Genomic DNA, 13,822 nt, shown 5'->3' on the forward strand with positions numbered 1-13,822 from the left:
TAAACTCTAGAAAAGGCCTAGCCCCCCACCCCCACCCCAAACCCATCCAGGGTTGCTCTGAGGATTCAGGTATTTACCGAGCATCTCCTGTGTTACTGAGCTTAGCCTCGGGATGGCGCCATGGAGCACCATGTTACCTGTGCTGCAGGTACCAACTGGAAACTCCTTGGAGTCTCTCTTGGCCATATGAACTTCCCACGGCCACGGCGGGAGGAGGCTGGACATCAACCCTTTCTCTTCCCACACTTTCTATTCTGTCTCCCAAGGAAGATGGCAACCCGTGCCACAGATGGAGGGAGAGAACCAGTCTTGAGATCTGAAGACCCTCAGACGAGAAATCCACTCACAGGCTCTGCAAAGGCGTTGTCCCAGAGGACAGTGGCTGTCGCATTGTTGTCCTGGCTGCCGTGAACGATCACCACCACAGGGAGTGACAAGGTCTGGAACAGAGAGGGATCAAGCGCGTGGGCCACTTTCGTCCCCTTCTGTCTGGTTTCATTCAAGTTTCAGAGCTATACTTGAAGAACTGGAATGGTGCTGGCGACAGCTGGGACCTAAGCTTCAAAGGCTAAGATATTTAATAAGATATTTAATCTATCCACCTGTCTCTCTAATTCTCTAACTAACTAGCTAGCTAACTAACTTTTTCCTTTTTGGGAAAAGATCTCACCTTGTACCCTAGGCTGACCTTCAAATCATTGTACAGCCCAGACTGGCTTTAACTCATTTTTTTTTTTTTTTGAGACAAGAATTCATGTAGCATACGCTAACCTCAAGTTCCCTATGAAGTGGAGGCTGGCCTTGAACTCCTGATCTCCTGCCTTTCCTTCTGACTCTTCAAGTGCTAGGATCACAAGCTAAACTGCTGCCACGCTCAGCTTTGATTTCAAACTCTTTTTGTTGTTGTTTTTTAGTTTTTCGAGACAGGGTTTCTCTGTGTAGCCCTGGCTGTCCTAGAACTAGCTCTGTAGACCAGGCTGGCCTTGAACTCACAGAAATCCGTCTGCCTCTGCCACCACCCAGCTTGATTTCAAACTCTTGATTCCTGCCTTAGACTTCCAAAGGCTAGGAGTACAAGTATGTACTCTAGCTGGATTATAGGTATTTTATAGGTGAAGTTCGTTAGCTATTCTGAAGGATGAGACAACTTTCTCACGAGCACATGAAGGACAGGAGAGAAAACAGAAGAGGATAAGGAGATGTTTCTACACACTTGTAATCCCAGCTTTGGACACCGAGAAAGGGCTTCAAACTCAAGGCTAGCCTGGGCTACAGGGTAAGTTTTAGGCTAGTCTGAGCTACACAGTAAGACCATATTTCAAAAAGCAAACAAACAAAAACCCCAACCCACTAAACAAGCAATTATAAAACCACACAACCACAAAAACTCCAACTCCAATCTATTCTTAAATTCACACTGAGTGGTCCCCATGATTCAGCTTCACATCTTCCTAGCTATTTCAGTTTGTTAGTGTTTGAGCCTAAAGTGGATTTGAGAAAATAATAGTTCTAAGGATAAGGGTCTCTCCATTTGCCACTTATCATCAATACAAAGGAAGATACTATGTGGTCATAATTCTTTTGGGATATAAACAGCATGCAAAGATACTGTATGTATACCACACAAACAAACACACACTGAACACTACATATATACTGTATGCATACATATTGCACCTATACACCACACAAACACTGCACACACATACTGCTCACTATATACACACAGCATATATAAATACATCTGACATATACTGCACATATGGTACACATACTGTATACCCACTCTGTAAATATGCATGCACACTGTGGACATACACTATAGGAAAACAGTGTATACAACTACACTCACACACACTCTACACACTCTACATTGTACATACACACACTGCAGTATATACTGTATATATACTGTATACACTATATACACATGTACAATACACACATGTTGTACATACATTGTATATATACATCATATATACACATTGCACACATAATGTATACATATTATATAAACATGCACACGATATACATACTGCGCACACACTATATACATTTTATACACACTGTACATACACCCCACACACATATGGTCTACATGCTATACATATGCATATATACCATGTACAAACACTGCATACAGTGGATACATACTGTATACACACACATATACAGGCTGACAGAGAGAGGACTTTACCTTGACTTGAAAGACCAGCTCATTCCCACCGACGCTGAACTGTGAGTCAAACAGGATTGTAAACTTCTCTTCTGTCACCGACTCCGCGCCGCGGCGATCAGACCTCTTGATTCGTTTTAGGGACTGCAAAGGAGAAGCAGGAGATGAAGAGGCCTAAGACACCGAGGGAGAGTCCACTTGCCTCTCTCAAGTCCTCACCATGTTTCTGAAGTGGGCGCTGAGGGTGCCGGTGGCCTGGTGATACTCCATGACACAGCAGTTGTTCAGGATCTCGCCGCTGTAGTCACTGCAAATTAGACAGAAAAGAAGCTGCGGACGCCATAGGCACCGAGAGCAAGCTGGGGCTGGGAAACAAAGGGGGCCAAAGTTAGGAGCAGCTGCCACCCAGGAAAGCCTGGCTATGGACACTGCACAGAGGTGACCTTGAGCAACATGTCCCTACCTAATGAAATGACAGCACACACACACACACACACACACACACACACACACACACACACACACACCCTCGATATTCATTTTCAGAAGAACAGAGGGAAAACAGGAATCAGACATTAAGGGAGAATTTTTAATCTTCCATCCCAGGGGCCGAGGAGAGTGCCGAAGAGGGGACACAGAAGCACACTCACTTGCGGGTGTTCTCATTCTTGAGCAGGGACTTGGCCTGCTGCTCACTGATGATGGTCGCCTTCACCTGCGGCGGGTTCATGTGCACATTCAGCTTCCCACCCACCAGCAGGCGCACGGTGGCTGCGAACTTGGTCTGGGTCTTCAGGACCTGGGGAGGTTGCTTCTCGATGATGAATGTGCTGCAGGGGGCACAAGTGACCAGACAGTTGACCAGGTGCTGGCTCAGGGGAGAGAGCTGGGAGGCCAGCTGGGGTGGGAGGACCTGCCTGTGGGGTCTACTAGGAGAAGGCAGACAGGCAGAGGAGGAGGGGCCTGGCCTCTGTTCCCGGGAGGGCATGGGGGGTTGGAGACAGGTGTGAGGGAGGCTGGACACCATGGTGCTTCCTGCGGTGTCCCCAACACACACTGGGCCAGGACAGCCACAGCAGCAGAGCCCCTGGAGCCACAGTGGGTGGGGGAGGGTGGAAGAGGACTGAGGCAGAGCTCTGGGTTGGGACAGCTCCTGGGCCTCAACATGGCCACCCCAGGACTGCCATGACTCTCTGAGCATGGCCGGGAGGCAGCAGTCACCTGGTGACCAGGGCTGAGATGATGTCTGTGATGGTGGCATTGACCTCGGCTAGCATCTCCTCCACGGGGCCTGGGATGGGCAGCTGCTGGCAGAGGTGCTCGGCCCTGCGGATCTGCTGCCGGTTCTGCCAGATGATCTCGGCCAGCTTCTCACACCTGCAAGGAGCCCAGGGCCCTCAGAGGGACAGTGGCTTCTGTTCCAGCACAGGCCAGGGCAAGAGGCCACATGACACTTCCTCCCAACAAAGCCACACCCCCACCCAAGGTGCTGGCATTGCCCACCGCTACCCTGCACAGGCACAGAGTAGAGTTGCATGTTCCAAAAGCAGAGGACAGACAGGGTGGCCCCAACTTGGAACCAACCAGCTCAAGAGTAGCCCTGTCCATTCCAAGGCACCACTGTCCCTTGGGGGAGGTGGCACGGGACTGAGGAGCCAAGTCCCATCAGGAGCCAAGACACTGACTGATAAGTGAGAACTGTCACAGACAGTGGGAATCTGCTGCTCAGGCCAACACAGGGACAGAAGAGGCAGCTGGCGCCACTGCCCAAGCCCCCGTCCACCCTGCCCACCTCTCGCCCTCACCAGGACTGCAGCACGTCCAGGCTGCCCTCGGGGGGACCCCCGTTCCCGGCCAGCTGCTGCCGCCGCTTCCACTGGATCAGCTCATCGTCCAGGATGATGGTCTGTTGTTTCCGAAGCAGCTGCAGGGTTTTCTGGTGCTTTTCAGCCAGCTCCTGCGGGAGGGCACAGCAGCCTCCTGGGTCCCGGGGAGCAGCCCACGGGCCCTGGCCTAGCACCCAGGGCTTGGCCCTACCCTCTCCACCTGCTCCACCTCACATGCACCCCAGCAAAGAGGGGGCCTGTTCTCATCTCTGTCCCCGACCTGGTGCCCCGACTCTCAGGTGACAGAGCGCCCTCCCGGGGCAGAGGGACACAGGACCCACTGACCACACGGTACTGCTGCAGTGTCTGTGCCTCTCGCTGTAGCCAGGTCTCCAGGGACACTTGCTTCTGCTGCAGGGCTGTCTCCCGGCTCATGCGCTCCTGGGGGTTCAGCTGGGCCAGCTGGGCAAACTGAGCTGGAGGAGGGGACAGGACACCCACCACCATCATCTCTTGCGTCCAGTGGGAAGTCGGGAGGATCTCCCATGCTCAGGGTCAGACACCCATTGACAGCAAGTCAGGGTTCCAATTAACCATGCGTGTCTCATAATGAAGGGGCTCTCTCAAGAGTCTCTAGTCTCTGATCGGGGGGTCTCCTGACATAGCCTCTCCTGGGCTGGGGACAGGTGCTTGATAGGGAAGCAAGTCGTTGGTAGTACCTGCCTCCCGTTCACCACACAGAGGGCATCCTACAGGGCATCAGGGTTGACGGTAGACTGTGTGTACAAGTAGCCCTGTGGTTTACCAGCTGGGTGAACTTGGGCCAATTTTTTTTTTCTTTCCTGTGCCTCAGTCTCCCATCTACACAGGGAGAACCCTGTAACAGTTCAAGGGGCTGCTGTGGAGACTAATGCTCCCATGCCTCTTTTTATGTATGCTGGGGATCAAACCCAGGACTTAGTGAATGCTAGGTGAGCACTCTCCCAACTGAGCCACATCCTCACCTTTCAACACATAAGGACAGACCCTGAGACACAAGCAGGACACAGAGTCATGCCAGGAGGATTTGTCCTCAGCAGGTCTGCTCCATCCATGTCCAGGCTTGAACTACCTGTCCATGACCATCTCTTGCCCCTTTCTTGTCTCTCACGCCACGCCCAGAAAAAGACCCCGAGTGTCAGCATTATTGTTCCCTCCAGTGACCCTTGAGCAGCCCAGCATCCTTACACGGGTCTTGCCAAGGATTTGTGCACACTGGCAGGTCTCATTTAAGTTTGTGGCTGACCTCTGAGAACATGTCACACTGACCTTGTCCTTGCCCCAGGGACACACAAGCTGGGACAGACAAAAGCAACATGAGCCGGCCAGGACGAGCCCACAACTATAATTTATGCTGGCCTGAGGGTACAGAACTAAAAGACATGGTTCTTTCTCAATGATTTACGATCTGGGAAGCCTGGAAGTCAGGAAGTAATGGCAAAACAGTGATGTGCTGTGGTCTAGACACATGTCCTCGGAAGACTCAGGCTATGTGCCTGGTGGCGTGGGGACAAAAGTCTTCTGAGGTTCTTACTTTGCAAAATTGTTCTTAGATTTATTTTATGTGTATGGATATTGTGTCTACATAAATGTCTGTGTTCCATGTGCATGCCTGGTGCCCACAGAGGTCAGAAGAGGGTATTGGATTCCTTGGAAGTGGAATTACAGACAGTTTTGAGCCACCAAGTGGATTCTGGGAATCAAACCCAGGTCCTCTACAAGATCAGCCAGTGCTGTTAATCACCTGAGCCATCGCTCCAGCCCCCTCTGAGAGTCTGACACATACATGCAGACATGGAGAGGAAAGTGTTAATGCTCCCTGTAGTGTCAAGAGGGAGTGCTGGTGAGGCTCCATAACCCTTACGAGGCTTCTCAGTTCCTGTGTGTCCCAGAACAAAGGCTAGAGGACACTGTCTGTCAGGCACACAGGGGCACAGGAAGGCCCTTCTGAAGAACAACACTAAATGGTGGGAGCCACAAACAGAACCCCTTCAGTGCTGGGAGGGAAGCCAGGGCCCCACACATGCTATGCAAGCACTCTATCACTGAGCTACACTCTGAGCCCCTAAATACAGCAAGGCTGCATTTATAAATGCTTATCCTATACAATGTATTATGCCCTGTATATGCTATTTATTAAACTATGAATGCCTTCCTAAAAGGAAACCTCTTCTAGTACAGGAAGCCTGAGGGAGACCCCCACATCTCCCGGTCACACTAGCCTCACCCCTCCAGTTCCTTCTTTAGTGTGAACGGTCCCATTTCACTCGGACACAGGCGAGGCTCAGAATGGAACTGGGTTCTCTTCTGCTTCCTCGGAGTGGCTCCTGGACCTCACTCCCGCGCCCAGAGCATCCTGGACCGTGATGCGGACCTCACCTTGGATTCGCAGGCTCTCCTGATACTGGATGATGAAGTACTCCTGGGTCTGCTGCAGCTTCTTCAGCTCGTTCTCCGTGTCCTGCGTGATCAGGCGCAGCTCCTCAAACGTCTGGTTGATCTGAAGGTGTTTCTGGGACATGGCGTCAGCAAGACTTCCAGCTGGAGAGCTCCCCTGGGGACAGAAGAGGAGATTCAGGGTAGGCGGAAGGAAACCTTCAGTCTTACTCCCTAGGGGAAGCTAAGATCCCAAAAGTTAAGTTGGAGGTCAGAAGAAATCACAAGTGCCACATGTGAGAATTGGGATAGAATGGGAAGTGTGGAGAGAGGTGACCTGTGGGATTCCTTCATGGTAAAAACTCTGGCTTCAGCTCTGGCCTCCACCAGAGTATCCCATACAGAATGCCCGTGACTCCTTGAGAGACTAGACCACCACACGTCCCAGGGTCACCCGGGTCTTCCTACTGATTATTATGACCCCTGCTTCCATATTCATTTATTGACCCGATACCATGACTGTGACTAAGTTGGGGCACATTGGAAGTACATGGTCTGTGTCGATTTCAGGGCCTTCTGGTGATAAAGTCATTGGCGTCCACCATGGTTGAAGCCACACCTCCCAAAGGTATCCTGAAGCCCTCAGATGGAGCTATGGAGGCGCACGCACAAGGCCTTTGTGGATCTGGCTGTTGAAGTGACTAGGTTTGACCCATAGGGCACAAAGAAATTTCTCCTAAGGAATCTCACCTGAATGTGAGCATGCTTCAACACAAAAATAATTTGCTTGGGGTTCAATTATTTTGCACATGTTCACCTTGCTTTACAGCTGTATCCTTACTGAAGTTATAAACCTAAGATCAGCTCCCTAAAGAAACACTAGTGCATATTGGGTCAACTCACAAAGAGGGGTCCAAAGGGGAATGGATCAAGAAGGGCTCCCCAGCTCCCACACCTCTGGGCACTCACATTGTTGGCCTCCCGGACCAGCCTCTGTTCATTGTACAGAATGTGCCGGATGCAGCGGACCAGCTCCATGGGGCAGCGGTCATAGGTGCTCTGAAAGGGGACAATGGCAGACATCACTTTGTTCAGCTCTGCTATGGGTTAACCCGACTCAGGACACGGAGCACTCAAGATGGAGATGTGGTCATGGTGGAGTCATGAGTTCCTCCCATATGGGCAGGAGTGAGAAAAGAACATCATGGAAAGTGCAATTACAGTAAGAAGGTAAGGCTGTTTTTGTGTTCTGAATCTTAATGCCTAAAGCACTACAACAACGTTCTTGGAAATGGGCAAGTTTTTAAAGGCCACAGCAGACAAGACACAGGACATTGAAATTTCCTGTCAGTTATAATCAGAATTACTACCACAATGAGGGGAAGATGGGTACCTTCTTTTTCTGGATGGGGGATCCCAGGAGGACACAACATCAGTTATTTAGAGTTTGAGACCAGCTTAGATAACATGGTGAGACCCTAGCTCATACTGTTCTTACAGAAGACCAGGCCAGGCAGTGGTGGCGCACGCCTTTAGTTCCAGCACTTGGGAGGCAGAGCCAGACAGATCTTTGTGAGTTCGAGGCCAGCCTGGTCTACAGAGTGAGATCCAGGAAAGGCGCAAAGCTACACAGAGAAACTCTGTCTCGAAAAACCAAAAAAATAAAATAAAATTCAATTCCCAGCACCCATGTCAGGCGGCTCACAATCACCTGTAACTCCAACTCCAGAAGACCTGACGCCCTCTTCTGGCCTCTGAGGGTACCTGCACACATATGCACACACACACACACACACACACACACACACACACACACACAAATTTAAAAATATTTAAAGTAAGGAAAGGAGATAAGTGATTACTTTAAAATGTTAATGTCAAAGCCAAAATAAGGTTGCGATATGTTTTTAGGTTAAAAAACAGTAAAAGGTGGGCAGAATGGCTGGGATAGAGGGTTGCTTCAAGTTTAAGACTAGCATGGGCTATCTCAAAAACAAACAAAGAAGTCACAAAATTGAAACCAAACCAAATAAAACATTAACATATATATAACAACTAGATATAATATGTGAACCTGGACCGGAGAGTGGAAAATACCAGAGGATATTTCTGAGTCAGCTGACAAAATGGATATAGAGACAGAATATTAAGCAGAAGATGTGTGAATGGTAAACACACTAAAGTTGATAACTGCATTATGGCCGTGTAAGGGAAGGTTCATGTTCTTAGAACTCAGGGGAGGGATATAACGCATGCAACTTACTCTCAATCTAAAACAGTGTGTGTGGGGGCGGGGGGGGGGGAGGAACGTGAGAGAGAGATTGTAAAGCAAATGTTGGTAACAGGTGCATCAGAGCATATGCAGGGGGCTCTGGACTGTTACTGAAACTTTCTGTAGATTCAAAATTATTTTCAAATAAGAAGTTAAGGGAAGGAGTAAACCTCATGGCTGGGAATGGTGCACACCTGTAACCCACACTGAGGTTGGAGGTGCACACCTGTAGCCCACTCTGAGGTTGGAGCGGTGCACACCTGTAACCCACACTGAGGTTGGAGCGATGCACACCTGTAACCCACACTGAGGTTGGGTGGTGCACACCTGTAACCCACACTGATGTTGGAGCGGTGCACACCTGTAACCCACACTGAGGTTGGGTGGTGCACACCTGTAACCCACTCTGAGATTGGAGTGGTGCACACTCTGAGATTGGAGTGGTGCACACCTGTAACCCACACTGAGGTTGGAGCGATGCACACCTGTAACCCACACTGAGGTTGGAATGGGGTACACCTGTAACCCACACTGAGGTTGGAGCGGTGCACACCTGTAACCCACACTGAGGTTGGAGCGGTGCACACCTGTAACCCACACTGAGGTTGGAGCGGTGCACACCTGTAACCCACACTGAGGTTGGGTGGTGCACACCTGTAACCCACACTGAGGTTGGAATGGGGCTGATGCAGGAAGGAGTCCAGTCTGTGGCCAACCTGAGCTAAACAGTGAGGCTTTTTTCCTTTTCGAAAAATACTTTATTTTCTATTTTTACTTATGTATATCTGTATGTCACATGTGGGTGGGTGCATGACCTTCTGTAGAGGTCAGAAGAGGGTAAACAAGTTCCTGGAGCGGGAGCTGCAGGTAATTGTGAGTCTCCTGACGTGGGTGCTGAGAACTGAACTCAGGTCTTCTGGAACAGCAGTGAGATGACTGGTTTTGTGTCAACTTGACACTTACTAGTTGGAGTCATCAAAGAGGAGGGAGCCTCAATTTAGAAAATGCCTCCATAGGCTTGGGTTGCAGGCAAGCCTGTAGGGCTTTTTTTTAAATCAGTGATTGATGGCTGAGGGCCCAGCCCATGGTGGGTGGGGCCACCTTGGCTGGTGGTCCTGGGAGCTATAAGAAAGCAGGCTGAGCAAGCCACGGGGAGCAAGCCAGTAAGCAGTATCTCCCTGGCCTCTGCATCCGCTCCTGCCTCCAGGTTCCTGCCCTGCTTGGGTTCCTGTCCTGACTTTCTCCAATGATGAACAGTGATGTGGAAGTGTGACCCAAATAAACCCTTTCCTCCCCAAGTTGCTTTTGCTCATGGTGTTTCGTCACAGCGATAATAACCCTAAGACAGGCAGGAAGCGCTCTTCACCACAGAACCAACTCTCCAGCCCCACAGTGAGACTCCTGTCTCAGAAGGTAGCAACCATGACCACAAAACCAATCAGAACCATAGGCAGGGAACGCATAATTCTACAGTGCTGGGTGGAAGACTGGAACACACGTGTCTACAGAAGATGAAAGGAAGGGAGATGTCCTCGAAGGGACAGGTCCTAAGTGTGGTCAGCATTCACACCTACCTGGAGCTGTGTGGCATAGTGCCCCAACTTGATCTTCAGCAAAAACCCATCTTCCCCCACCTGGTGCTCTGCCTTCTTCTGCAGCTCCTGCACCAGGCCCTCCAGGAGCTGGGTGGCCTTAATGTTCTCCTGTGGATTATCAAGATCTATTGAGTCCCTAGGGGAAAAAAATTACACAATCTGTATACATACATGCACAGAAGCCTGTACACATGCAGTCTCTACATACTACATTGGTTTTGTGGGGCTTTTTTTTTTTTTTTTTTGAGACAGAGTTCTAACACTAAACCACAGACTGGCCAGGAACTCAAAATTGTCCTATCTCAACCTCCTGAGGGCTGGGACTATAGGAGTGAGCCATCATGTGAGCCTGGAACATGATTTCTTCTTAATACTCATGTGTGTTAAGAAACATCCCAGGAGCTGGGCGGTGGTGACGCCTGTCTGTAACCCCAGCACTTGGCAGGCAGAGGCAGGCAGATCTCTGTGAGTTCGAGGTCAGTCAGGTCTACAGAGTGAGATCAAGGACAGCCAGAGCTGTTAATCAGAAAAACTTTTTCTCAAAAAAACAAAACAAAACAAAACAAACTAAAAAAGAAAAGAAACATCCCAGTATCCATTAACTAAATGTCTACATTGCTCTATTTTAATTACCATAGCTGAACCGTACATTTCTTCTTTTAAATAAAAAAACAAACAGCCCCCCCTTCTCCTTCCCTTTACTGACTGATTCTGGTATTAACCCACTTGCCTCCTAGGAAAGAAGTGGAAAGGTTTCTTTCTGCACTCGGAAGGGAATAAGGGGTCTGCTAACTTCCGGTTTATAACCCCAGCTCCAGGGTGTCAGGGGCACAAGGTCAAGACGTTCTGCATGTCCCTTCCAGCCTCAACTGGCTCCAGGCTCCTAATCACTGCCTTTTGTAAGGAACCCTGGAAAGGAGGCATGAAGGCAAAAGCGCCTACCAGTATTCACAGCCAGGAGAAATCTCGGTCATTGCTGCACACGCGGGGCTTGGAAGCAAGGTTAGCTGCTCCAGCACAGGCGAGAAGCCAGTCCACGGGCCTCCTGTCATTCAGGGCTATTCTACTGGTGACAGGGTTGGGTCCACTTCCTCCTTGTCTTTTTTTTTTTTTTTTTTTTGTCCTTTTAACATTTTTGTCTACAAGTTAGGCAACAATTGCTACTGGGCAATACTTAAGTGACTTAGCACGCTGAGAAACCAAAGAGCTGTCACGCTGAAATAATATCTAATTACTGCTGACCAGGTCCAGAGCCAGGGAAGAGAGCCAGTGGTGGCCACCCGCAAATCCCTGCAGTTAATGAGCGCCTGGTGGCAGACAGAGCTGTGCACGGGTGCACTAACACCCTGAGACTGTCATCTGAGACCACCCGACCTGTGTCTGGAGGAGGCAGGGACCAAAGCTAAGTTTTGGATGTGTATGCTCTACGTATTGAATAAAATACGTAGTAAAGGAAAGTCCAGAAGGACTGAAGGGACAGCCTCGTACCTCTGTTCTGGCTGGGAGCCCAGGATCCAGTCTCTGAGCAGAACTCAGCAGTCTGGCCCTCAGTGTGAATTCAACTGTGACTTACGACAAGAGACTTCATGACAGCTTCAATATGAAGAGCTGGAGACTCTTCATTCATTGATAGCTTTCTTTTCTTTTCTTTTCTTTTCTTTTTTTTTTTTTTTGGTTTTTCAAGACTGGGTTTCTCTGTGTAGCATTGGCTGTCCTGGAACTCGCTCTGTAGATCAGGCTGGCCTTGAACTCACAGAGATCCGCCTGCCTCTGCCTCTTGAGTGCTGGGACTAAGGCGTGCACTACCACTACCTGGCCCATATTTTTATTTTCTTATGAAAACCAAAATTATCTAAAATCCAAGTTTTCTTTAATATCAATGCAAATCTTTCAAAGCTTATTCAGTAAGAAGACTACCCAGGAGATCTGCTAGATGAGAACCTATTCGCCTAGGACTGCCACGAATTCCTGGGCTGGAGTAATTTTCCTGCCTCAGTCTCCTGAGGATCTGGAATTACAGATATGCACCACTGTGCTCAAATAAATGAAAGCCTTGTTTTGTTTTCTTGTGGTGTTGGGCCAGGTCCTTGTGTTTGCTGGACAAATGCTCTACCATTGACCTACATCCCAACTCCAGCCTCTAAATGAGATTTTAAATAAACTGAAACTTCCTACTAATGTTTTCCTAAATCCCCCAAATCATTAAAACAGAAAAAAATGAAAAGGAAAAACACTAGCCCAGATGTGTTTGATGTTCTCATAGTTAGCCAGGTTTCCTCCCCCTCTTAATTACATGAAGCTTGGATTTTTTTTTTAATTGCCTAGAAAATTGTCTTCCTTCAGCACTCTGCTTCTGAACAGAACCCTGCTAACAAGCTGTTGCAATTACTCTAAGGCAGTATCCCCGGTGGGTATGAACAGTCTTCTCTCAACAGCACCAGGGCTGGCGTCTTCTGGGAGTAGTCACAGAGAAGCCCCCGACCCAGGTGAAAGCCCAGCTAGTCTGACCGACATATCAGACTGACTGACAGACTGGGAGCAACCAGCAAGCTCCCTGGCCTGAGCACTGCCAGGCAGGGCTGGCTGCTGGTGGTCACTGCTGTCGCCGAGGGCATTGCAGGGCTGAGGGGCAGCTCAGTGGTGGACAGCTTGTCTCGTGTGCGTGAGTGTGTGTGTGTGTGTGTGTGTGTGTGTGTGGGTGTGGGTGTGTGGGTGTGTGGGTGGGGGGCTTTGCTCCAGCCCTGCAGAGTTGGATGCGCTGTCACTGGACTGTGGGACACCTACCCAACAATCTTAAAACGCAAGTGTGTCATTCATAATTTGAGAAGTAAAGATAAAAATGTTGGCTAAGTCAACAATGAAACACAATCACTGTTAGTATTTAAAAAAAACTGTGTGTAACTGTGTGTGTGTGTGTGAGAGAGAGAGAGAGAGAGACAGAGAGAGACAGAGAGACAGAGACAGAGACCATGCATGCCACAGAATAGTAAGGAGGTCAGAGAACAACTTTCAGGGGTCAGTTTTCTTCTACCACATGGGTTCTGAGGATGAAATTCAGGACCTCAGGCTTGGTGGGCAAGTTCCTTTACTCACTGAGCCATCTTGCCCCATTGTTAATATTTTAGAATATTTTTGTCTGTATAGGTACATATAAATTAAAAACATGAATGTTTCAAGCCAGGTGTGGTGGCGTACGCCTTTAATCCCAGCATTCAGGAGGCAGAGGCAGGTGGATCTCTGTGAGTTCGAACCAAAGCCTGCTCTACATAGTAAGTACCAGGACAGCCAGAGCTACATAGTGAGACCCTGTCTCAGAAAAGCAAAGAGCCATGAATGTTTTGATTGTTAAATTAATATATTAAATATCTGGTTTGTGAGATATAAATTTCAGCATGTGGGAAGCACAGGCAGGCTGATCTTGAGTCTAAGACTAGCTGGTCTACACAATGAATATAATGAATGTAGGCCACCCAGAACTACACAGTGAAAACTTACCTTGAATAAAAAGCCAGGCGTGGTGTACATGCCTTTAGTCCCA

At 49.1% G+C, this 13,822-nt stretch overlaps 1 protein-coding gene across 1 annotated transcript in view; it reads right to left on the bottom strand.

Moving 5' to 3' along the window:
- Stat5b (signal transducer and activator of transcription 5B) overlaps positions 1-13,822 on the bottom strand; it is a 72,596-nt gene that overhangs the window by 14,263 nt on the left and 44,511 nt on the right. Inside the window, exons 3-12 of the mRNA XM_059271799.1 lie at positions 10,264-10,420; positions 7,387-7,476; positions 6,421-6,595; positions 4,348-4,478; positions 3,982-4,133; positions 3,398-3,553; positions 2,827-3,006; positions 2,396-2,483; positions 2,198-2,320; positions 348-440 (exon numbers count right to left, since the gene is read on the bottom strand). Of these exons, the coding sequence (XP_059127782.1) occupies positions 348-440; positions 2,198-2,320; positions 2,396-2,483; positions 2,827-3,006; positions 3,398-3,553; positions 3,982-4,133; positions 4,348-4,478; positions 6,421-6,595; positions 7,387-7,476; positions 10,264-10,420 (1,345 nt within the window). The remainder of the gene's footprint in view (positions 1-347; positions 441-2,197; positions 2,321-2,395; positions 2,484-2,826; positions 3,007-3,397; positions 3,554-3,981; positions 4,134-4,347; positions 4,479-6,420; positions 6,596-7,386; positions 7,477-10,263; positions 10,421-13,822) is intronic.

The sequence above is a fragment of the Peromyscus eremicus genome, chromosome 8a (genome assembly GCF_949786415.1).
Source record: "Peromyscus eremicus chromosome 8a, PerEre_H2_v1, whole genome shotgun sequence".
In the NCBI taxonomy this organism is placed as follows: Eukaryota; Metazoa; Chordata; class Mammalia; order Rodentia; family Cricetidae; genus Peromyscus; species Peromyscus eremicus.